The 25375-nt window shown below is 47.3% G+C and overlaps 1 protein-coding gene across 2 annotated transcripts in view; it reads left to right on the forward strand.

Annotated features, from left to right (window-relative positions):
• SUGP1 (SURP and G-patch domain containing 1) overlaps positions 1-25375 on the forward strand; it is a 786467-nt gene that overhangs the window by 356965 nt on the left and 404127 nt on the right. For both annotated transcript variants that reach the window (XM_069649115.1, XM_069649114.1), the window contains exon 6: positions 2259-2382. In XM_069649115.1, coding sequence (XP_069505216.1) covers positions 2259-2382 — 124 coding nt within the window. The remainder of the gene's footprint in view (positions 1-2258; positions 2383-25375) is intronic.

Raw genomic sequence — 25375 nt, forward strand, 5'->3', positions numbered from 1 at the left:
GCATGCTGAGTACGAGAGATCCCAGGAAGAACCGTACCCACATTCTGTGAACAGGCAAGGTACCTGGAGACCCAAGGGGACATGAAGAGAAGGGAAGCGGAGAGAAACCATGGTTGAGGACCCAAACCAGGAGTGATACGAGACATATTTGTGGCAGTACTTTGCTGGGAAGTGAACCAAGTGGGCCAAACCAAAGAAGCAGCTGACCAGGGGAAGGGAGTCATTCTCTCTGGTTGTAAGAGATTGCTTTGTAATTACCAGGAGAAGGGAGTTCTTCTGGCAAGACCGACCATGAGTAATGTCCAACAAGCCTTGGAAGTGGAGTAATTCCCCCGTGTTTTGAGACTGAGAACAAATGCTTGGAGAGGGGAGGCATTCTCCTTGCCCACCAAGAAAGTAAATCATGTTTGGAACTTTGTTACCTGGGGAAAGTGAGTCATTCCCCTGGGTTTTGAGACTGAGAACAAATTCCAGGAGAAGGGTTAATTCTCCTGGGACAGGAACAGAACTGATTTATTCCTTAATTTATAGTGTAAGGGACAATAAGTTTTCTTAACACAGGATGGTGGACACCTTTACTTAACAGACATCCTGACACTCACCTTAGATCTTTAGTTGAGGCAGGGACACACCTCCTAGGAATAGGGAAAGATAATGTGTTTGCTTGCTTTATTATTCAATAGGTTGTTATCCCCTAACATGCCATCTTTGTGTCAGTGTCCTCACCCTTAGACAACCAAAATGCCCCCCCCTTGTGTCTGCATCCTTCTTTGACACCCTTACAACATCAACAGGGTTTGTGGTAATAACCTGTTATACGCGTTAGCCAATTGCCTGCTGAAAATACAGTAGACTGTTTCAATAATTTGTGATTCCCTTGGCACAGTTACTGCTTATCCAGAGCTCTGAGAACCTGGGGGACCCAGCTCCTCCTTTGCTTAGCCATTCTTGCAGGCAGAGTATACCATACCGGGCTTGCACCCCCAGAGGGGCGGGGTCTTGCAATTATTATCCGAATAGAGTTCTTCTCTAGTAGGTCACTTCAGTCTGCTCTCTGGAGTGCCATTCAACATCACCCTGCTCTTCACACTGTCACTCCAAGTAGGAGATTTTAAGTATCCATTCATGCTCCAGAATTGAGACCTTTGTGCGTGCATTCCCCCAAAAGGAAGCAACCTGTGGCTTCTACGTCTCCTACTCCTGACGGGCAGACCTCTTCCCATCATGCAAGTGAGAAGAATGATGTAGGCAAAACCAACGCTGATACTTAAAGGAAACCCATGTGCACATTGGCCCACTGGCACATCAGAATGCAGAATCAACCTATCTATTCAGAATGCCTGCACAGTGCACTTGGTGAAAGCTCTGGGTGCAGTGATGTGTTCACAGGCTAGCTAAATGTATCTGAGAACTCTGTGAACAGATTAGGCTGCAGCCCCAGCATCGCATCAACCATGTTTGAGTCCTGTTTGATTGTGTAGTCTGCAGTCTGAGGTCATTGAACTTGAAGGAAGCTGGTGGACAAACGGGTTAAATTGTCATTCTGGCAGCACATGCACCAAACTCTAACATAAAAGTATTGGCAAATGCTTTTTGGCTTATGGATCTTCCAAATACATTTTGGGATGATAACTCTGTACAATGAAAACTGATATTTCTTTTTACTTTTTTAAATCCCTGATATATTTTAAGACTGGTAAGCTAGAGGTGTTTGCCTAGAACCCAAAGTTCACGAAATATTGTGAAGCTTATAAACATACTGATCACTGTTAAACTTGTATTAATCATAGGTCAGGCTATTCTTTTCTTTTCACCAGTAGAAAACTGAGTTTTGTTTCAAATGGCAATTGTCAGCTGGTTCCTCGATCAGACTTAGAAGTATCTATTGAGTCTGTCTCTTTCAAAGCCACCATGGCTGTCTGTTTTAGTGGCACTCTGCTTTCTTTTTTGCTATGTGGTCAGCCAATAGCAGACACCTTGCAAAACTAATGTACTTGGTTTTGTAGTTCCTAATCGATGTAATTTTAACATCAATTATTTGTTAATTTTGAAGCATTATTTGTTCCCTATGGCCGGTTTATTTGATATTGTGGGGCAGATCATATATCTTGTCTTTATCCCATTTTGTTTGTGATTTAAGAAAGTAAATCTTTTTGTTTTATTTACACCACGTGCTGTTGTGGTTTCTTTGTAGACATTAAATGCCTTGTATTTGTTTGCTGTATGAGTGAACACCAGTACTGACAGGCTGCTTAAAGTTTTACCCCCAGAGGATCCTGAAATCAGAAAAGTAATTGAAGAAATGGCTGGATTCGTAGCCGATGGAGGCCTTGAGCTGGAAAAGATGGCCATTGAAGAATACAAGAACCATGCTGAATTTGCGTAAGTTCGCGGCCTGAAAGTCAAGACGCCATGAATGATGGGGATGAGCAGATTCTGGTTATGGATTCAGATCAGATACCAGTCAAAGTTAACATTTCTCTTCCAAGAGAACATGGGGTGAAATGCCAATTATTGTAATGACGTTTTAGAACCCTGATGGGTCTTTTATCTTATAGCAGATGTAAGACCATGCCACTGAGTCTGCCCATATGTCTTATAAATAATTTGAAAACAGTTTTTGTTGATTGCTTTGGATACACAATTCAGCTTCTTTGGTTTTGAGGCAGAGTTTATTTTCAAGAGGATTGTATGCTTGATGAAGAACTTAAGATGGGTGCTTTGTTTTGGCATTGAGGACCTCCATTTGTGAAAAAGTCAGTATTCTGTTAAAAAGGATTGATCCTCAATATTGCAGTTTGTGGTTGTCTGTAAAATAGGAATTGGTGCAGTCACACAGTGTGCGACTACACAAGACTTATCTACTTGGTATTAGGCCTGGCTGCACTGTCACACTATCAACTTGTGTAGTACAGAGCTATACCAAAAGGTGGGTTAGCTATCTCGAGGGGTACATGTGAGCTGTAGAGCTGTACAAATGAAATCTGTCAATGCAAGTAACCAAGGTTTCAGTTATAAATATTTAACCTCAGTTTTAGTAAAGCATTATTTAAAAAGGCAATTGTAACAGCAAACTTTGGAATTACTTTTCAAAATCATCAAAGCTGGTGAATACTCTTTGGCAATGCGAATACCTTTCTCCTACACCCTGAAGTGACTTCAATAACAAGGATAGTATTGCATTAATATATAACACCAGTATACTTTTTTAGACTGAGTGTCAGAAAGGAAGGGTTAAGGAAAAACCGAAAGGTTTGAACAATCACTTATAATGTGAGGACAATTGGAATCCTTCAATGAAATCAAAGCAAGCCTTTCCAAGCATAAGTGTTCAACAAATGTCAACCTATGAGGGACAAGCAATCCCAAAGTCCATGGATTCAGAAAGGTGCCTTTAGGGAGACAGGATATCCAAAGTCATTTCACAAAAGTCAGATTGTTCAGAATATCGCTGTAGGAACACAAGCTGTTAAGCCGGTGCAAAAGGGAGTTTAAATCAACTCAAAGTTAAGTAGGTGCAAATCTCAAGTGAGATGGCACGACTTAAGGCAAGAAGGTAAGTACCCACAAGCCCAAATAGTACCTCTGGTTAGAAGAAAAGTAGTCCATCTCGATTCAGTCTTGTTACAGCCGAGCAGACCCTGGTTCCTCAGTCATGGGGACAAGAGGGAGTATGTCTGGAGGGCTCCTGTGGCAGCACTCTGGAATGTCGTCGGCAGCTGCAGGCTCTCTTCGATTCAGCAGCACTTCGCAGTTTCAGCGCTTCGTAAACAGCACTGATGCAGATTTAATATCTCTGGTTGGACTTTCCTTGCACCCCTCGGTCCTGGGCTCTGAGGAGGGCCCTCTGGATTGGGATTACCTGCTTGTGGAGTGTCTTTAGGAGGCTCCTGGAGCTTTTAGCCGGAAGAGTTCTGCGGCAGACGTTGAACTCGGTTATGGACACTCGACCTCTGGCATTGGGCTTCTGCAGCAACAGAGGCACAGCAAGTCTGGGATTGCGCCAAAGTGGAGTTTGTCTCGGTGTTAGTTGGTCCCACTAACCCAAGGGAAGAAGTTGTCCCTTCCAGAGTGTCTATTGATTCAAAAAAGGTTGACTGCACAGCAGCAGGGCTTCACAGGTCCAGGAGGTTGCAGTGGACATCTCTTCACGATTTCTGCTGCCAATGTTTCTTCTAGTGGTCGACTCTGCCTCTAATCCCAAAACGGTCGCCTTTTTAAACAAGTGTCTCATTCATTGACAGCCTGGGCTGTCCATCACACAGCAGTGTGGCTGCTTTCGGGACAGCCAGCCGGCCTATCAGGACTGGCTTTCTTCAGGCACTCCTAGAGACAAAGGACAGCAGAGTTTAGGGAACCTGCCTCACTTCCTTCCCTTCCAGACACACTGGAGCCATGGGCGGGCTTCAGGGCTGAAGCCCGCCAAAGGCAAAACACACAGTGCTCAAATCCATCTCAACGCACAGAGTGAAAGCCAAGAAAGACCCCACAAACAGAAAATGAAGAAAAAATACAGTGGCCATTTTGACAAAATGGACACCCCTAGGTGCTGTACGGCAGCTGAGGGTTCAGCCTGTGGTAGGAAAGCTCACTGGTAGTAAAAATTAAACCACTGCCACTAGCCATTTAAAGTAGTGAGGGTAACAAAAAATGTTACATGAGAAAGTAGGATAGGGGGTTACTAAGTAACCCCCCAGTGCTCTACATAATATGGTGTGTGCTGGACCTACAAAAGGGAAAGGTAATTAAGATCAATTTCATCTTACTATTCTTGGGAACAGTAGTTCACCCTTGAAAAGGTATTTAAACCTCAAGAGAAATCCAAAGGACTTTTCAGTGATGGAGCACTGAAGATGCTGCGTGTCACTATACAGAAAGCAGATGCCTCTGGAGTTTGTCAGACTCCAAAAACAGTGAAAACTTAATTTCCTATTCGGGGAAAAACACATGCGATGGTGAGAAAAAGGTCTCACTCACCCTTGCGTTAAAATTAAAAAGTCTTAAGTCCAGCAAAAGAGCTAGGGATCTCGAAGGGGGGAGGAAATAAGCAAAGAAATGAAAATTCTTCCTAAAACTCTCCAATTTGAAAAAAAAATGCTACTCCATTCTAGAACTTATGGTACCCAGTGATTGGGGTTTTTGAGAGTCATTTCACTTACTGTAGGAGTGCTGAGTTGAGTAGTAAGAAGTTTATATTGGTCTTTGAAGTAAATGTTGAAATATTTAACCTTGATAAATTCTAGTGTGGTCTGTGCGAATGGTTAGAGCGAGTCAGTTTGCATTTTTTTTAAATTTTTATGGCTTTAACCAATTCTAGCCTTGGCAGTGACTTTTTTGAGACTAACGAATCATGTTTTTTTAATTTTAAAATGACCACTTTCAAAACTATAGACCAGGAAATTGCATTTCAGAAACCTGTTTTGAACATAGTTGATATAGTGTTTGTCTAGACAAATTGAAGTTGGTATATGCTAGGCAGCTTTTTCTACAACTCTTGGTGATGGATGTGAAGCCATCTATCATTTTTCATAGGCTTCCAACTAAAATATGAATAACTCTATATTGGGAGATATGGCAGAGCAGCCAGTCTTCAATTAAGGAAGGTAGGAACGCTGGTGCATAGGTACAACAGTTGGTCCCAAATCTGCAAGCGGATAAACTACAAAGATGTACTGAATGTATACTGCTGTTTTAAGGTGCACATAAAAACCCATATAGTTAATGTACTTTTTGTATTTGAGTTGTAGTCCACTTCCCATTCTCCCATTCCGGAAAAATCAATACTCTATAAAGGATGAGGAGAAAAAAAGGAACTCAATAAATTCATAATTAATAATTCAGTATTGCAGACCTATTCAAGATGCCAACACATAAATCAATGTAATCCCCATAAGCTCGAGCACAGTAGAGCATAGTCAAATTGTAGACCATAAACTCCATACAGTACCTAGAGGGTGGAAAGTGTAACGCTTTATGAGCAGTGACTAGAGAGGGACACAGCTGAGGGGTTGGGTTAATTGAAGTCTAAGAATAGTCTGTCTGTTATTAGACTCCTAGAAATTCTTTGATGTATTGTAACCACAGTTCGCTGTATCCTAATTCTCTGAAAATAGTGCACTCATTTGTGTACATTTAAATAGCATTAAATCGGAGGTAATCACTAAAATTCCCGTCTTAAATTGACATTTTTTTTGGGGCCCTTTTTTTGTCCCTGAAGCCTTCAGATTTCCAGTAAGTGCTCTCCAGTTTTTGAAGGAATTTTAAAGTTGTCAAAACTTCCCTGTATGATGAAATGAAACAAAACGTCCCATAGGCAGAGCGCCGGGCATAGGACAAAGTATGTCAAACAAATGCAGAAATGGGTACAACCAACCACAGCCGACAACATAGGGTCCCCAATTAAGGTGATCCAGTACCAGGTATGATGCTTAGCTAGCCAGCGACAGAGGTAAGCAGAGAAGGGTGGGGGATAATGGATTCCACTGGTGAACTGTAGCGGAGGGAGAAGGGGACCTACAAATCTCCAGCACCTAGAGGACCTCTGAAGAGAAATTTGAAGAATAATCCTGGGTGCAAGTACTTGTAGCGTTCGATGCAGAGAACTTGGCGCAGAAACTGCGAAACAGTGAGTACTAGGCTTCTTCCGCAGTGCAAGAATCCAGTAATTGGCGAGTGTGAGGGGAGGTGGGGTGGAAATGGGAAGAGGGTATGAGAAGAGGGGTGCTACAGGTGTGGGGGCGGGGGGAAAGATTGGGAGCAGGGACTGGGGCTTCTTTCACTCCAGGCTCAGTGACTACCCAAAATCAGGATAATCCAGCTTTCCTGGAGGCTAACCACCCTGAGGCAGCAATGGTGAGGAATGCACCTGGAAGATGAAAGCTCTCGGCAAAGCACATGTGGGTGGCTTGAAAGGCGAAACTGGACAGCCTGGCAGCAGAAGATGGTCCCATGAAGAGGGAAAAGGTGGGGGGGGGGTGATTGGTGATCCAAGATGGCAGAGGAAGGAGCAGAGGGGACATGGTGGTGATATACAACAGCCATTATAGGAAGGCCGTGTCATCCCCACAAAGGGCTTGTCAAAAATAAAATTGCTGTATGGCTTCCCCCAAAGAATAGTTTAGTAGCCCAGAACCTTGTGCTACTAATGCAGTCAAATTTGATAAAACAGTGGTGAAGCCAAAGCTAAATTACAGCTGCAAACAGCCTTCATAACAACTTAGAAGGGTGATGGTAACCGTAGGGCCAAAAGCAGGTGCTAAAAAAATACCCCTGTCCTAAGAGCCTTGTAGGCTACCCTGGGACAGCACATACAAGAAGGGTTGCTGTGGCAGGGCACCCTCCATTAAATTCCCTCTGGCCACAAAGGTCCAGGAACAATCCAGGTTTAGAGATCCAATTAACTGTGACACCTGGACTGCAAAAATTTAAATCTGTCCACTCCGGATGACAAGTCAAGCTCTATGCAAAGACTTTGTTAAATAAATTGCACTGCTGGAGTTTATATAAGTTTTCTTCTGGCCTTAGCTCTAATGCATTACGGCATACGATGTGGTGCATGTTGCAGAGGTATCGGGCATTATTAGAGTACACACTTGTATTAGAATGGGGCAATGATGTTGCCTTGTTGCGCTCTGAAACACTGGTGTATGAGCGCGACACAAATAACATATCAATGTAGGGAGCAGCAACAACCTGTAATGGGTGGTGTCACTCCGTTATGTACAGGGTGCCACTGTTCCTGCATAAAATGTCCCATCAGTAAACCTGACGGGAGAATTATCTGTGACATGGTAACTGCCTGCAGAGGCAACTGAGACTTGGACCTGCCCCACAGCAGGACCTGCAATGCCTCTGTCCCTGCGCACACTAGTTAGCACTTGGGAGTCCTGGCTACAGGAAGCCAGGGGTCAGTCGTTTGGTGGCCCTGCATGCTTTGAAGAGCTCATGTGGAGGCTCTTTATCTGAGCTCTCTTTGAATTGAAATTTTATTTCTATTGCCCTCGTACACAAGTGTTTCAGAGCGCGACAAGGCAAGGGAGTGGAACAGGGGAGAACAAAACCGCGATCTTACTAGGCCCAGTGACATTGAGAACGTGCAAGTGCATGGAAGGGGGGGGGGGCATTTGAGGGACCCATGGATATGGGTTTAAGGTGGAATTTGTTAAATTTTGCTATTTCCAAGTAAGTACCCAGAATGGAGCTGAGGGACCAGAAAGAAAGGTAAGTGCTTCTTTTCTGTTTGGTGTGTGGGCTTGGATCAGGGCACAGCTCCATTGTGTGCATAGGTGGGGCTGTCTGCAGGGAGATGGCTGGAAGGGAGATGGCTGGCAAAGAGATGGCTGGCAGAGAGTTACACTAACTGGGCGCTGAGTGTGAAATTTGGTGGAGCGGCGCACTGAGAGCTGCCCTGTGGGTGGCAGAACTTGTAAGCGATGTTCACATTGCAATTTAATTCTGCACTGAGGCACTAAACCCATCCATTAGGGGAAGAACTCCTCTAGGTGTTGAATCTTGGCAGAACTGGGCACAGAAGGAAGAATAGAACAGAAGTGCCCCTGAATGTGCATATTCACTCAAACCTGGGAAATGAGTCAAATAGTGGAGGCATAAGTGGGACCACGGCGTCAACATGGGGCTGAACTAGGGAAACCAGCATAATGAAAATGCTTTATAGGGTCAGTGCTGGCATAGATTTTTGAGATCCACCTCATGGGTTTTTTGCCCCTACTAGCAGAGAATGTCCTTGTTTTGATTGGGGACAAGAAGCTTGAAAAGGTCTTTTACAGTGACAATTCGGGGATGTATTAATCAATTGGGCCCCTTGACTTTCGATGGGCACATCCAGCGAGAAGCAATGGTCTGGAAAATCCTCCTGTGCATTGTAGGCACTGTGAAGAATCCAGGGAATTCGCTGCTCCTCCCCAAGTGAATGCCACCCCATTTGGGAGCAGGGAGGTGATCCTGCTACACAATATCCTACCCAGGAGACTGGGCAGAGGGATCCCATTGAGGGTGATTTACCACCCTCAAACTCTTCCCACTCTGAGGACAAGGACTGCCGATGCAGGTATTCCCTTTCACCGCACCTCATTGCAAAGTCCCAAACATTTGTTATATGGGAATTGAGTAGGCCCACTTTAAGGTGAATGGCTTAGTCTCTGATGTACCTCGATAACAGCCTAATTGTGAATCCCAGAACCAATGAGATGTCTCCCTCCACTCCAAGGAGGCTCTAAAATACACCAGGAGATCGAGAGAAGGAAGGCATAGCTGAAGATCAAGAGACGCCCCCTCGGGAGCCAACTGGAGAGCTATGCAGTCTGCGTGGTGGGTAGGCACCCGAAGCAGTCTGCGGAGCACTGCCTCTTTACCAGCGTCGGACGTTCCTGCCGATCCTGGGACCGTGGGAGACTAAACCACTCCCCGAGACTGATGTCCCGGGGACCTGCTCCTCCTAGACAGGGAGACTAACGCACCAGCAACCGTGCAATCTGGAGCCAGGGTGAGGAGGTGGTTCCGTGTACGCCTGGGACCAGCTCCACAACTGAACCCGACCACAGGAGTGAAGGTATGCGGCACTGCACAGAAGAGGGAAAACAAAACTGGAAGAGAAACCATTACCAATGCAGGGCCAAGCAGACCCAGATGCCTGTACGGGGATGACATTTAGAAGACTCCTTGGGGGAATAAGAGAAACCGCACCCAACGCGTGTCCAAGCAGGCCTGCAGCCCATCTGTAGCTAATAACCAGAAGAACCAAAGGGGGGTTGAAAGAAACTATGACCACAGAATAGAAGTCTGGCTGAGCAAGCCCCTGGCCTCCTGAGGCAGAAAGAAGGAATATACGAACAGGAACAAGTCGAAAATGGTGTTCACTAAAGACCAAGAGTTAAAGTGGAAGACCTCATTGGGTTCAATATATCCCTGACATGGGGATAAATTAAGAACTGTTTTGGGCTAACTGATAAAGCTGTTTAGTATCAAAGGAACATTTTCTGTTATTTGTTTACCAGTGCCAACGGGCGAGAGCTGGAAGAGACAAGGAGGGAACTCCTCATAGTGGTAAATTGTAATTGTTTTTTTATAAAGCGTTTGCTTCAAATCGCTTCAAGGCAGGAAGGGAACAAGGGAATAGTCGTCAGGCCTTGCAGATTCCATATGATCTTAACAAAAAACTAGAATACTAGGACAGAGGCATTTCAACTAGTGCAAGTGCATGACAGGAAGGAGTGAGGGAAGGGGTGGGGGGGAGAAGAACATACAATCAAACTATCATATTATGCCTAATGACTAGTGAGATGGTGCAAGTGAATGACAAGTGGAGAGAGAAAGGGGGGGGGAGGACATACAGAACAATAAACTAACGACTGGCGACATTTCAGATTGACTGGTGGTTGGTCATCACTAATACGCCTATGCTTCCATCTATTGAAATTCGTCATGGGTTCCATTGCAGAACTGAGTGTACGTTCTATAGCTTTTTACCGATTTTGTTTTACATTTGTCATAAAATCAAACAATGCAAGCCATTGCTTAAAAATCTCTTGGGGCATGGGGGCTTTACCAAATCTTTACCCAAATACGTCCAATCCACATTCTGCCTGCATACAGTCCTCTCACATGGCCCATGAATATTCTGTGATCATTCAACAAAAATGGTGTTCTTACATGGTCCTATTAATCCAGCCAAAACCATGAATCGGCACAACGACTAACACCTTATAAAGGTGAGGCACCACTTGTTCCTGAGTCCATGGCATGCTGTCCCACAGAACAGTCTTCTAGCATACTAGTACAGAACTCTATGTAGAATAAACATGCTCTGTTGTAGTGTGTGAGAAAACTGAGACTGGTTTTGTCACCAGACGCTTACCACAGTTGGCAAATCATGGGCGGCTGCTCCACTGATTCTACATTGTGCTATTTGATCGTCTGCAGCAATGGAGAAAGTCAGTTGAGTAGCAATGCTGGTTAGCAGAATGTACTCCATAAAGTCACAGGCGTGTGATTGCCTGGTAGCTGCAGCATAGAGCCCCAAACCTTTGGTATCACAGGAGGGGTGGGGCGGTGCACTGGTACCCAGCCAGTGACCCTTTATTATTGTAGATCCTCTTAGGAAAAGAGAAACCTGTGACAGCATCTCAGCTAAAATGGTAAATGTAATGAAAATTTCCCTCTTAGGCAACTTTTCCTCCAAATTTTATGGACCCCTAAACATTTTGCTTTTATTTTGAACCTTGTACTGACTTTTTGCAGAGAAGCGAAGCCTTCAGCTTCACTTCACTGGCCTTTTGCTCATTTATTATGGGGAAACTGACTCATCCTTCAGACTGTTAGTACAGTGAAAACGTTTTCCCTTTTGTCTTTTTGCATGTTACTTGTTTGGGTAACTTTTTAAAATTTCACACAGCATTTTGCAATGCAGTGCAATGAGGATACTTTTGTATCACTCTAGACTTAACCTAAGGGATTTTTGGTTACTTTTAAATGTGCCTCAAGACAAGCTGGTGGCAGCAGTTAGATTTTTATCATTTTTTGTTATAATTTTTGTTGGCTTATTCTTGTGTAACGAGTTTGGCTACTGACTGTGGCTAGTGTCCTAAGATGGACGTGCTACAAGATTTTTTGCTTGTTTGGCAATTTTGTTATTTGGCCTTCTTTCTGCCTTCTCAGGTCAGGAATACACTTTTTATGGTCCTGCATTTGCCCTGGAAAGCAGTGGCTTTATCGGGCTAGTGCATGCCATGTGTTTTGGTACGCAGGAAGTGGGGTTGAGACTGTCTGGTCCCAATCCAGATACTGATGCCAGTATGCCCGAGTTTGCACGCATGACTCGACAGGAGTGGGGGGGGGATCTTGGGGGATAGGGGGGGGTGGGTTTTAGGGGCCCACAGTGTTCCCTCATTGGACCACTGCTGGTGTGCATATGTGGTGCAGATCTTCCTTTTGGCGGTGTTCGTTGGTGTTCCTAAAGGCCTACTTGATGGTAAGACTTCAGTAAGCTATCCCAGTGGATTGTAGATCCAAAACTGTTAGCATTAGTCTTTACTAACTCAGGACCTTGGTATAGTGGCAGAGCAGTCGGGCATATCTTAATAGGAAGATGTGAGCTGTAGTTAAGTACACTGAACCCAGTAAAGTACATCAAAGAAACACTTAAGATATATATTTATTAGTTTTACACAAGAGTCACTACATACTTGGCACTATAAACCATCACACATAGATATACTTTTCAATACTGTCCAATAGTCCCTTCTTAGTTGGTAGTTGCTGAACGCATACAATTGTTACAGGAGTTTGACAGTTCTATATGTAATACCGCCACCCACAAAATAATACGGTAATTGTCTGCATACACATGAGTGATTTCTGGGGAGAAAAGCAGTTGGTTAGTGTTATCCTAGTAGAGCTTCAGGTTCTAGAGGCTGTTTTGCTGCACAGTAAGTCCTTTAATGTCAGTAATGCAACCCCAGCTAAAAGGCAGTTGATATCGGTTTAAAGTCTTGCAAAGCATAAGAAATCAAAAGTTTCTGTGGATACTTTCTAGTCTCTAGGAAGGAAGCTACAAGAAGTCTTAACCAAATTTGGAGACCCTGCTAAATGACTCTCTAAAGGGACACAAGCAGCGGCTTGAGTCTGGCGTAAGAGGGGATTGCTCTGGACACCTCTACATCCACTCCAGTGCTCTGGAGCGACTTTCTGGAATCTGGTAAGCAATACCTTTTCCTCCACAGTACCTTGGGTTGGAAGAAAATGTTAGTGTTGGATGATCCGCAAATCTGCAGCTCGGGACCGAACCTCCGGATTCCTTGGTCTGATGGCTGAAGGCAGGACACTGGACAGGATCTCTCAGCAGCAGCCTTGAGGAGGGACCTGGGGCACGATTCAACTTCTTGGTTCACTCTGCGGTTTTGGCACCTTATCTGAAGCACCATCAAAGGAACCGGATCGCCAGGTCAATCTTATTTGCTTCCTGCAGTCCTACACTCTGGTCAGGGGGAGTCTGGGCGAGTTGGATCAGATCTCTGCAGTGTCCTTGAGGGCTCAGCAAAGTGTTGGATGGATTCGGCCTTTCCACAATGATGTACTCGAAATGCGCAACAGGTCTCCACGGTATTGGGGTTCTGCAGCTCTGGAAACTCCTAGGACCTCGGGGAAATGGCTCAATACAAAGTTCCAAAGGGAATGAGTCCTCTTTGGAGCTCCTCTGTCGCACTGAAAACGTGGGTCAGGACAGCAGTGGTCGCTTCACTGTGTTGCAAAGGGTCTGTAGACGTCTCTGGTAGTCTTCTTTGGTTACTTCAGCTTACACACACACACAACCCCGCATCCCCCTAAATCCCCCTGCACACACGCCCACACTCTCTGCCCCGCCCCACACTCTCTGCCCCGCCCTGCGCCACACACTCTGCCCCAGCCCGTCCCACCCTCTCTGCCCCCACCCCACACTCACACCACTGTTAGGGAGAATTCTCAGAAATGTGTTAATTCACTTCTACCTTAGAGACCCCCAGCTCTTTTTCTGGACTTTAGGACTTTATCGCTCATGTAATTTTAATGTGATTTATTCTTTCTTTTGATTTTGTAGTCTGACAAACTCTATAGGCATCATCTTTACATTGTCACACAGCAACTTCAGTGCAGTGGCACAGTGAAGCCTTAGATTTCCCAAGGTTTTTGAATACCTTCTCTTGCAGAAACTGTTTCCAAGAGCAGTAAAGTGAAATTGACTTTACTTACAATTTGTAACTTTCTAGACCCAGCACACACTATCATACAATAGGGTGCTGGAGGGGTTAGTTAGTATCCCCTTTGCCTAGTTTCTCATGTAACATGTTTGTTACCCTTTCTACATTTAATGACTGGTGGCAGTGGTTTACTTTTTACTACCATTGTGTGTTTTTACCACGGGCTATGTTTGTAGCCACGGTGAGGCATTCCTTGTTGGAAAGGTCCTTCTTGTGATTTACTCTGCGCGCCAAACCATTTTTGGTCCCTTTGTTTTGACTTTGGCGGGCTTCACGAGTGAAACCCGCCTCTGGCTTCGGTATGTCTGGCAGGGGCAGAAAGTGAGGGAGGTGCCCAAAACTCCCTGTGCTTAATCCCCTGGGTTACAGGAATGCAACAAAAGGTGATTGGCCGGCTGGCTGTCCGGCAAGGACAGCCACCCTGCTGTGTGATTGACAGCTAGGCTGGAATGAATGGGAGAATCCTGCATAAAAGTTGAGGCTTTTTGTCGTGGAAGGCAGTCGACCACTGAACGAAGGAATCCGAAGAAGAACTTGGAAGCGACGCCTGCTGCAACTCCTGGACCATTGGTTTACCCAGTGAAGCCCTGCTGCTGTGCTGAAGGTCCGAATTCGCCTCGACTAGAGAAGCCCTGCAAGGACGACTTCTCCCTTTTGAGTTGGTGGGACCAATGAACTCCAAAGTAAGCCCATCTGGGCATCCTCTCCAAGCTGGTTGTATTTCCACTGCTGCTGGAAGCGAAGTGCCAGGCAAAGCAACGCCAGATTGTGTGTGTTGGTTTTAAGTCAGACCCGAGTGCTAGGAAGATCCTCCGGACTTCCCTGATGCAGTTCTGACCAAGCCTGAGCCACCTCAACAGAGTGCTGAAACCCAGATGCGAGGAAAGTCTGAAGTGGTATCTGAGAACTGCAGTGTTGCTATTTACTGTCAGACGTGAGGAGCTGCAACGCTGAACGACCGCACAATTGAAGTTTGCCCGTTGCTGCAGTGGACCTTCCCATTCTCCAGCATTGGATCTTTCATGGATTCACATGCTTAGAATATTCCCCGTCGTCAGACTGGGAACCCTCGGTACACATATATATAGTCATTTCCAATAGGAAAAACTTCTGCCCTATCCCCGTCTGCGTCCTCTACGGGGCCGCCCACGTACGCCCCGTTGGACGTGATGGTATATAAGCCCCGCCCCCGCGGGTCCCTTCAGATTTCAACCGTCTCCAAAGATAGTGGGATCTCCTCGTGTATTTTCTTCAAATACTTATCGATTGTTTCTAACTCCTGCGAGTTTGTCTGTTTGGTCCGCTTCTAACTCCTACGAGTTTTGTTAGTTGGTCTGGCAATAATGTCGGGTAAGCCTCTTTTCCGCCCGTGTGCCACGTGCGGTCTAAAGAAGGTTTATGAAGGGGATGGCCATCTTGACTGCATCTACTGCCTTCACCCCCACCACTCGGCGGACCAATGTGATATCTGCAAGGGGTTTTCCCAAAAAACCCTGAAGGACCGGAATCGGCGACTGGTCTCGTGGCTGAACGACGGCGCTGGAGCGTACCCTCAGTCGGAGGTAGGATCGGTGCGCAGTATCGCCTCAGCGAAAACATCAGAAGCCTCCCGACGCTCACATCCGTCGGAACCTCCGGCCAAAAAATCACGACCTACGGAGAAGGACGTGCCTCGAAGTCATTCCTCTAAGGCCTCATCGAAAGAATCGACGAAGAAATCATCTTCCTCTTCTTCTTCGTCGAAGAAAGATAAGGACAGGCCAAAATCCTCCTCGAGCGATCAGAAAAGATCAGCTACGAGTAGAGAGGCAGATAAACGCAGGGAGAGCTCCGCGAAGGCGGGACCGCCTAAGCCACCTGCAGGCCCTCCGTCGACGACGGCGACGATCCAAGTGCCCACTCCGTCACAGTCCCCCGCCTTTCAAACGAGCTCATCGTCGACGACGATTCCCTCGTCGACGGAGTTCCAGGCCTGGAGGCCAGAAGCGTTCGACATGGGGCTACCCGACACACTGCTACAAGAACAGGCAGTTTCGATCGCCTCCAAAGAAGACGACGGCTTCAGAATAGTGAGCCCGGAAGACCTGGGGCTACGGCCCAGATTTCCTTCTGGTGCAACCTGCTCTCAAGTTTTCACCCAGCCTCCAAACGCCCAGGCTACTCTCTCCATGGAGGTACTTTCCTCCTTACACTCGCTCTTGAAGTCCCTGGACGAAAGGCTCCCACCTGTTCCGACGACTCCCCTCGTCGACGAGCCCGGACCTTCACACCGCCCGACTAGATCGGTCGTGGGCCCAACTGCTCCAACAGTCCAGGAAGAAGGTGAGCTCTCGGACTCCCTCTCTGAACAGGGGTCAGCTTCTGATATCTCCCTCTCGCCGTCGAGAGACCCGTCATGGTTTTCGGATGTGGAGGTGGATCCTCCGAAAAGTCCCATTCACCCATCTCCACCGGATGACATAGGGGCCTTCCATTCCATGATGGAAAAGGCCTGCAAGGAGTTCGGTTTGACCCAACAAGAAGAAAAGAAGGACTGCTTCCTCTTTGACCACATGGGCAAGAATAGGCGTTCCGTTTTTTCGATACCGATACTGGACCACGTATGGAAAGAGGGCGTCCAAACCATGCGGCATCCATTCTCGGAACCTGCGGTCAAAGGCCGCGTAGAGAAAAAATTTAAAGTTCCAGATTCGACACCAAAATGCCTCTCTGCGCAACCCACGCCTGACTCGGTGGTATCGGCGGCGGCGACGAGAAAGGCAAAGGCCCAGCATAAGTGCTCTACCCCGCCGGACTCCGAAGCTAGACGCCAAGACGCTTTCGGTAAGAAGATCCTGTCAGTGGGAGCGTCAACAGTGAAAGCAGCGAACTCCCTGGCAATCATGGCCAGGTATGACAGGGAGATGTGGCACAGACTGGCACCCATTTTGGACCACCTCCCAGAAGAACACAGAAAATCAGCTATGTCCCTGGTTCGTGAAGGAGAAGAAGCCTCGAACCATGCTATCAATATAGCGGTGGACCTGGCAGACTCGGGGTTCAAACAAATTAACAACGGAGTGGTTCTACGACGCCAGGCCTGGCTCAAGTGCACCAACTTTAGACCCGAGGTGCAATATAAGGTCGTCGACATGCCTTTCGAAGGTGACCACCTGTTTGGCGAAAAGGTGGATGAGGCCTTGAAAGGAATGAAGGAGGACTCTGAGACGGCGCGCTCGCTGGGCTCTCTCCAAAGCGGTAAGCCCTTTCGTTCCTTTCGCCCCTTTAGAGGAGCTACGGGAAACGCACGATTTGCGGGATCCAGGGATAGAGCATTCGGGAGGTCTTCATATCCGTCCCAAGGCTATAGACGCGCCTCACAGTCCTCGACCCGACGCAGAAATTTCCAGGCCTCTAAGAGACGTCCCACTTACTCGTCGTCGACGGGAAAACAAAAAGATCAACAATGACGTTCTAGGAGGGAGAGTGTCAAGTTGCGTCGAGGAATGGGAGTCAATTACGACAGATCGGTGGGTTCTGGACACGGTGAGACTGGGACATTCCCTAAGATTCAAATCCAGACCTCCAAGACGTCCACCGATACGCCTGTCTCAACCACACCTAAGCGTCTTGCGTCGAGAGGTTGCGCTCATGCTAAAAAAAGGCGCCATCGAGTTAGTCCCTGCTTCACAGAGAGGCTTAGGGGTTTACTCACGCTGCTTCGTAGTAAAGAAACCAAACGGGAAGTGGCGCCCCATCCTCGACCTACGGGACCTCAACAAAACCCTGCTGAGTCAAAAGTTCAAGATGCTTACTCTACAGGAGGTAATCAGATCGGTCCAAAAGAACGATTTCCTGGCGTCTCTGGACCTCCAAGATGCGTATTTTCACATTCCGGTGCGCACTCACCACAGGAGGTTCCTGAGGTTCCTAGTCGGCCAAACACACTACCAATTTACTGTGCTCCCTTTCGGCCTGAAGTCCTCCCCAAGAACCTTTACAAAGTGCCTAGCACCCGTAGCAGCCTGGCTGCGGAAGGAAGGGCATCACGTTTACCCGTACCTCGACGACTGGCTCGTGAGGGGATCCTCCCCAGCGTCGACCAACGACAGCCTATTGACCACCTTGCGACTGCTACAGCGTCTGGGATTTGCAGTGAACTACGAAAAGTCTTCACTAAAGCCCTCGAAGAGCTTGAAGTTCCTAGGTGCTCAATTCGACACCCACACGGGACTAGTGAAACCATCCCTGGAAAGGTTGTTGAAGATCAAACACCTGACAAGCCAACTTCGTTTACAGAGAAGGTTGTCAGTAAGAAAATATGCGGCTCTCCTCGGCTCCATGGCATCGTGCATCCACCTAGTCGCGAACTGCCGGTTGTTCATGAGACCTCTACAGGAGTTCCTATCAGACAGATGGAAGCAGGCCACAGGCCGCTGGTCGGACAAGATAATAGTCGACGACGAACGAGTTATCAAAGCCATCCGATGGTGGAAAGTGGCGCGCAACCTGGACAGAGGGGTCCCCCTGCAGGAGCCGGAATTTCAGAACACCATCATTACAGACGCCTCTCTGTCGGGCTGGGGAGCACACATGTCACGTCACCAAACCCAAGGCAGGTGGTCGTCGACCGAATCTCGCCTACATATCAACGTCCTGGAGCTAAGGGCGGTGAGATGGGCCCTGAAATCTTTCCTCCCACACATCAAGGGGTCAAAAGTAAGAGTGCTCACGGACAATACGACAGCTATGTTCTACCTGATAAAACAGGGTGGCACCAGATCCAGGACCCTCTCGAAGGAAGCTCAAAAGATCTGGCATTGGGCTTTAAAACACCACATCTCCCTAGTGGCATACCACCTACCGGGAGCGAAGAACTTACAGGCGGATTCCCTGAGCAGGACTATGTCACAAATACACGAGTGGGAGCTGGACTCCACTCAACTCGGGGAAATCTTCGAAAGATGGGGGACCCCGTCGATAGATCTCTTCGCCACGGAAAGAAACCGAAAATGTGCTCAGTTCGCGAGCAGATGGCCCCAAACAGGCTCCCTGGGGGAAGCGTTCTCGTTTCCGTGGACAGGCAAGTTCCTCTACGCCTTCCCTCCATTTCCCCTCATACGGAGGACGATCCAGGGGATCCACAGGTACAATTGCCGGGTCATCCTAGTGGCCCCGCGCTGGCCGAGGCAACCATGGTTCTCAGACCTCCTTCATCTGTCGCTGGATCAGCCGATACCATTCAGGAAAGTACCGAACCTCCTGTCCAGGGACGAGGGGACCGTGTGGCACCACAATCCGGACAGCCTGAACTTAACTGCATGGCTCCTGACTTCTCGGAGTTCGGGAACCTAAAAGTCTCGACTGATTGCCGAAGGATTCTGCAGGCAGCCAGAGCCCCGTCCACTAACAAATCATATGTAAGCAAATGGAAAAGGTTCTGTATATGGTGTCAAACACAACAAAATATACAACCTTTGGAAGTAACTCCGGAGCAAATCCTCCCGTATCTTCTTCATCTTGCGGAGAGCGGACTGTCATCATCGTCAATCAAAGTACACCTGGCGGCTGTTTCGAGATTTACCAGAAGAAGACAGTCCCCTCCACTATTCAGTGACAGGCTAGTGAAGCATTTCATGAAGGGTCTGTTTAGAACCTTCCCTCCGGAAAAACGGTTCCCACCGTCGTGGAGTCTGAACACGGTTCTAGCTGCCTTAATGAAGCCTCCCTTTGAGCCAATGTCCTCTTCATCTCTACAATTTCTATCTTGGAAACTCGCGTTCCTAGTTGCCATCACTTCGGCTAGAAGAATGTCGGAACTACAGGCACTGGTCATAGACCCTCCATATCTGAGGTTCTTTAAGGACAAAGTTATTTTATCAACTAACCCTTCATTCATCCCAAAAGTACCGTCGATCTATCATAAGCACTCGACCCTGGTACTCCCTACTTTCTTTGCATCTCCTTCGTCGACGGCGGAGAAGGCTCTTCACACTCTGGACGTCAAAAGGGCGCTAAAATTTTACCTGCAAAAAACGCAAGATATCAGAGCCACCAGACAGCTATTCGTCGCCTACGGCCCCTCGGCTAGGGGTAAGGCTATCTCCAAACAAGGTCTGGCTCGCTGGGTCTCCTCGGCGATTACCCTGTGTCATTCCAAGGCCGGGAGACCTCTACTACATCGTCCCAGAGCCCATTCCACGAGATCGACATCTTCCTCCGTGGCTCTATGGGCAGGAATTCCGCTGACGGACATCTGCCAGGCGGCGGCATGGTCTGTTCTGCACACGTTTACGCGCCACTACTGCCTGGAAAAGCAGCACGCGGATGAGGTACAAATGGGAAGGGCAGTGCTTCGCCACCTTTTTCAATGAGGTAAGCCAAAGTTTCAAGAAGAATGCTGCCTATTATTATTTGGCTCAGCTGGTTTTTCAGAGTGTATACATGAATGTGCATAGTGTATTGACCTAAACATAAGTGGTTGGGTAGATATGTGCGCAAGGGGTGCATACTGAGTCATATGACATAGCATTGTATGGCGGAAATCCGTTTCGTATCAGTATAATAAGTTGTTGCTTACATACATGGTGTAAACGGTAGTGTTTGGGGGTGTCTCTACGAATGTAAGTTACATTGCACTCTCACCTCCTTCTTGATGTTACTGCTTTACAATCTATTCTAAGCATGTGAATCCATGAAAGATCCAATGCTGGAGAAGGGAGTAGTTTCTTACCTGTAACTCCATTTCTCCAGCATTGGTATCTTTCATGGATTCACATGCGCCCTCCGGCCTCCCCGGACTGCAATGTGGAAGATTGGTATGTAAGCAAGTTTTCCCCCCGTTATCTTGGAGGGGTCGAAATCTGAAGGGACCCGCGGGGGCGGGGCTTATATACCATCACGTCCAACGGGGCGTACGTGGGCGGCCCCGTAGAGGACGCAGACGGGGATAGGGCAGAAGTTTTTCCTATTGGAAATGACTATATATATGTGTACCGAGGGTTCCCAGTCTGACGACGGGGAATATTCTAAGCATGTGAATCCATGAAAGATACCAATGCTGGAGAAATGGAGTTACAGGTAAGAAACTACTCCCTTGCAGAGCATGAGTCCCCAGACCACCTCCCTCTTGTCCCCACGACTGAGGCTCAGGAACAACAGGATCTGCATAGCTGTACAGGAACAGAAGCCAGCTGGGACCATTTCTTCTAACCAGAGGTACTGTAAAGTCTAAGAACTTACCGCTTGTTGTGCAGCCTTACTTTCTCCGTTGAGAACTGTCTTGTTTACCTTGCAGAGTTGTTAAAGCTTTTCCCCTCACAAGCCTCCCAGCTTGTGGCCCTTCAAGTGTTATACTTTTCTACAAACATTTCTAAAAACATTGCAAGACTTTTTTACCTACCTGCAAAGAAGATCTTCAGCTCCCCTTGACATTTTGCAATTAACATTTGCGGTCCTGGCTCCCTGAGAAACTCCGCTTTACCTCTGACTTTGTGCTTTGGCCTTTCCCCCAGGAAAGGGTTCATTTTTTCTGCTTTGGAAGGTTTTTAAAAGTACTTACCTGTTCATTAATTATTTATTAACCTTTGTTTTATTCCTCTATTCTATCTTTTGCACCAAACTCGGTATTACTCTAAATGTACCAGTGATGAATCAATGTCCACAGTGTCCTGCTATTTAAGTCACCTGATGGTGTAGGTGTCTGTGTGCCATCCCATTGGGTATCTGATTTAGAGAAACTAAGATTGTGTTTTGAAGTATATTAAAGTGTTACATGGCTTGCTCCCTTTCTAAAGAAGGCTTATATAACTGATTGAAATAAATTGTTTTATCAAGAAACCTTGAGTGTAAGTGTTTATTTGGATAACTGTATTGTGAAACTGTGTCACAACCTTACTGCTCACCTTGACCCCTCTTGGGATAAGCCTGGCTGCTCAGCCACACTACTAACCTGTGTAGTTCAGACTTAGGTTGGGTCCATATTGCCAGGAGGTCAAGGTTATTGTAGTGCACCCAAAGGGTACTGCGTACAATCTTGCCTAACAAGCACAAAGACCCACCACACCCACCCACCACACCTCCCCGAATGGTAGAAGGGCTAACAAAGGGCAACCATGCTAGTAATGGTGAAAAAAGGATGGTCCAAGTTGGGACTTGGGTGCCTCTATTGTGCACTACCAAGGCTATGGACATAATCCGCTGGATAGAAGTGACACAATAGTTGGTAGAACACGTCCACTGCCACCAGCCATAACTAGGAGGTTGTCTGTGTGACTAAAAAAGTCACAGAAGCAGAGAGAAGGGGGATACTAGTATCCCTTTGGCACTCCACAGTGGTGTGTGCCATTTCCGGACTATAAAGTTTTGGGAGAATGATGAAGTATCTCTCTATCCTGAAGTACAGAAGTTACTTGAGGATCTAGAACCAGAATCTCAAAGGAGGACCATAAGGGTCCCCAGCAACACTGCCCCTAAGGTGCTGTGTGCTGCAATAGTAAAATACAGATGATTTTAAGAGCTATGGAGGAGACAGACTCTGTAGTATAATAGAATACAAAGAATAGAGTTCCAAAAGACAGAGCCCATAGGAATGAATTTGTGGAAAAAAGGCTCTACTCATTCAGGATTTATGAAAAAGGTCCAGAAGTCCAGGAAAAAGTGCTGGGGTGGTGGTCTCACTAGGAGAGGGGATGAAGCATAAACATGATTAATATCCATACGAAGAGGGATGAATCTGATCACTCGCATGAATTTGGGATAAGAGGGGTGTACAGCCATTCCGGCAGATCAGAAGCGGAGCCAAGTATCCTGTGTAGCTATGCAGATGTCGGAAAACCCTGCGACGAATCCTGAAGAGGCCTGTAGACCTTATTGCTGTGCCAGAGAAGCACTGCTGGACTACTTGATCTCAGAAGACCCTTGTTGGTGCTTCGGACCTTTGGACTGGTGGGACCAACTAGTCTCAACACCTTCTCGCAATACTGTAACTTGGAGCCTTCAGAAGCGTCCCTGGGCCCACCTGGTAGACTGACCAGCTCTGGTTTGGGCTACCGTGCTAGAGTCTCCAGCACTGCTCTCTTGAACATCTGTGAAAATTTGCTCTGCAACCTTGACTCTCTAACATTCCCTCTGTCCTCATCCTACTCGATCTCTCTTCTGCCTTCGACACAATCCACCATACCATCCTGCTCAACCGTCTCTGTGATAACCTGGTTATCACTGATCAGGCTCTGGCCTGGCTGCCCTCTTTCCCCTGGTCGACCCTCCCAAGTCTAACTTGGGTCCTTCCTATCGTCTATCTTCCTCTCTACCTATGGTGTGCCCCAGGGGTCTAACCTCTCGCCCTGGCTTTTTAAGCAATACACTGCAACCCTTCCCCACTGCACTGCCTTTTTCTGCTCCAATTTCCAGTGCTATGCTGACGACACCCATACTCATTTTCAGGCTGCGCTCGACCACCTCCTCCATCTGTCATCTCTGATTTGCCTTAACTGCCATCAAAGATTGGTGTGCTGCCAACGATCTTTGTCTGAATACCAGCAAGACGGAAATCTTGCTCATCGGCACACCTTCAGCACCCTTTCCCCTCATTCTATGGCCGGCCTCCCTTGGCCCTCCTCCTAACCCCACCTGTGAGGCTAAAAACCTCAGGGTCATCTTTGATTCCACACTTTCCTTCTCTGCCCACATCTCTAATGTCTCAAAAAAGTCAAACTTCCTTCTGCACCTCCTCGGAGGCACTTTGCCTTTCCTCTCCTTCCCCCAGAAACTCACCGTCTCTCAAGCTCTGGTTCTCAATAGGTTGGACGATTGCAACAGCCTCTTTCTAAATCTAGCTGCCTCTACTCTCCGCCCTCAGCAACTAATCCAGTGCAGGACTGCAAGACTTGTCCTTGGCCTCAAGCCCTGGGATTGTATCTCTCAAGCTCTGAAATCTCTCCATTGGCTCCCAGTGGATGCAAGGATTAAATTAAAAACCCTCTGCATTGTCCACAAGGCTTTCTGGGGCCTGGGTCCAAAACGCCTTCAGCTATGGCTCCACAAATACCTCCACTCTCAAGCTCCAAGCTCCTCTACCTCGAACTCCCTCGGGGTCAGTCTTTTTTCAAAGAAACGAGCTGGGGGTAGATATTTTCGGCTGGGGCCTCCCTCTGGAACAGCCTCCCTGCCACTCTGAAACTTGAGGAGAATCTTCTCCGGTTCCGGAAGCACCTCAAGACCTTCCTCTTGGCTTCTGCCTTCACCACCCCGCACCCCCCATCCCCTGCTGATTGGTTTCTTTAGGCACTCTGCACCTGGTCTACCCTCTATCTTCCGGGCCCTGATACCTGCTCACCCTGCCACACTCCTGCACTGCCTCCGGGCCACCCCTTGCACTGGGGTCATTATCTGTACCCATACAGCCCCCCTTTTCGTCCTGCAGTTATCAGACATACTCTGTCTGCTACATTTACCCAGCACCTGCCCCTTACTGGCTGCACTACTTCTGTCTGTCCTTTGTTTATTATTTACCTGTTTTCTCCATTACTCTGCACTTTCCACTTGCCCCCCATCCACTTTTCCCCTCTCAATCTCCTATGCACTTGCGTGTTCTCAATGTCACTGGGCCTAGTAAGATTGTTGTTTTTGTTCTCTCTTTATTTCCCCTCCTGATCTGGTCACGCTTTGAAACACCTGTGTATGAGTGCGATATAAATAAAATATCAATATCAGCTAGTCCTACATGGTCACTGTCCTGCCAGGTTTCAGCATTGACCTGTCCTGTTCTGGAAGACTTCCTTTGCTTGCGACTACTGAGATGCCTGCTTTCGCCTGTGTATGGCGACTGTCTCTGGTAGAGTGCCTTGAAGAATCCTGCATCAGTGCTTGCTGCATTTCTCCACCGTTAAGGGCTCCACGCAGAGCCTCGACTGGAACCTTTCTTGCCCCCTCAGCTCCTGGGCATCTTCTACTGGCTCTAAAGGTGGGAAAACCTACCTCCAGCGACTCTCCTTCGGCCTGCTAAGTTTTGGGGGGAAAATTGGAGTAGTCGCAATACTTCTCCAGCATGGAATCTTGCATGGATTCAAATGCTCATGAATATTCACTGTCAGGCTGGGAATCCTCTGTAAAATTAAGTTTTGCTTTAGACTGAAAACTGCTTGTCTCCTCTATAGCCAATCACAATCCTTTTGGGCATACTGCACTCAGCCAATGACTTGTCTCCTAAACTCAACCCCTGATGGCCATCTTCAGATTTTTACTGCATGTTTCTAGTGTTGGGTGTCCTTGTGCTTTCCCCCTCAATGTGTTTTTTTTGTGCATTTTTTAATGTTTTCGATAGTTTTCTTCCATCTCTTCTTCAACCGTCATGCAGTGACTACTGGTAGTGGGGACCCGTTGTCGGCAAAGATGGTCTTTTCATTGTTGGATCTTCTCTCTGTGACTTCAGCAGGTTCAGGCTTGGGCCTTCATCTCACCTCGACCATGTCCGATGTGGCGAAGAAGAGTCTCTTCAGGACCTGCAAGTCTTTTAACCTGAAGAACATTTTTGTCAGGTATCAGCCTGTCTTTGCCCAGGTCATGACATGGTTGATGCAAAATGAGGCAAATCTGCTGCGACTTTCAGTCCAAGACCAGGAAAGATTGGCTTTGATCAATCAGAA

Source organism: Ambystoma mexicanum, chromosome 1p, assembly GCF_040938575.1.
Source record: "Ambystoma mexicanum isolate Mex_15411 chromosome 1p, UKY_AmexF1_1, whole genome shotgun sequence".
NCBI lineage: Eukaryota > Metazoa > Chordata > Amphibia > Caudata > Ambystomatidae > Ambystoma > Ambystoma mexicanum.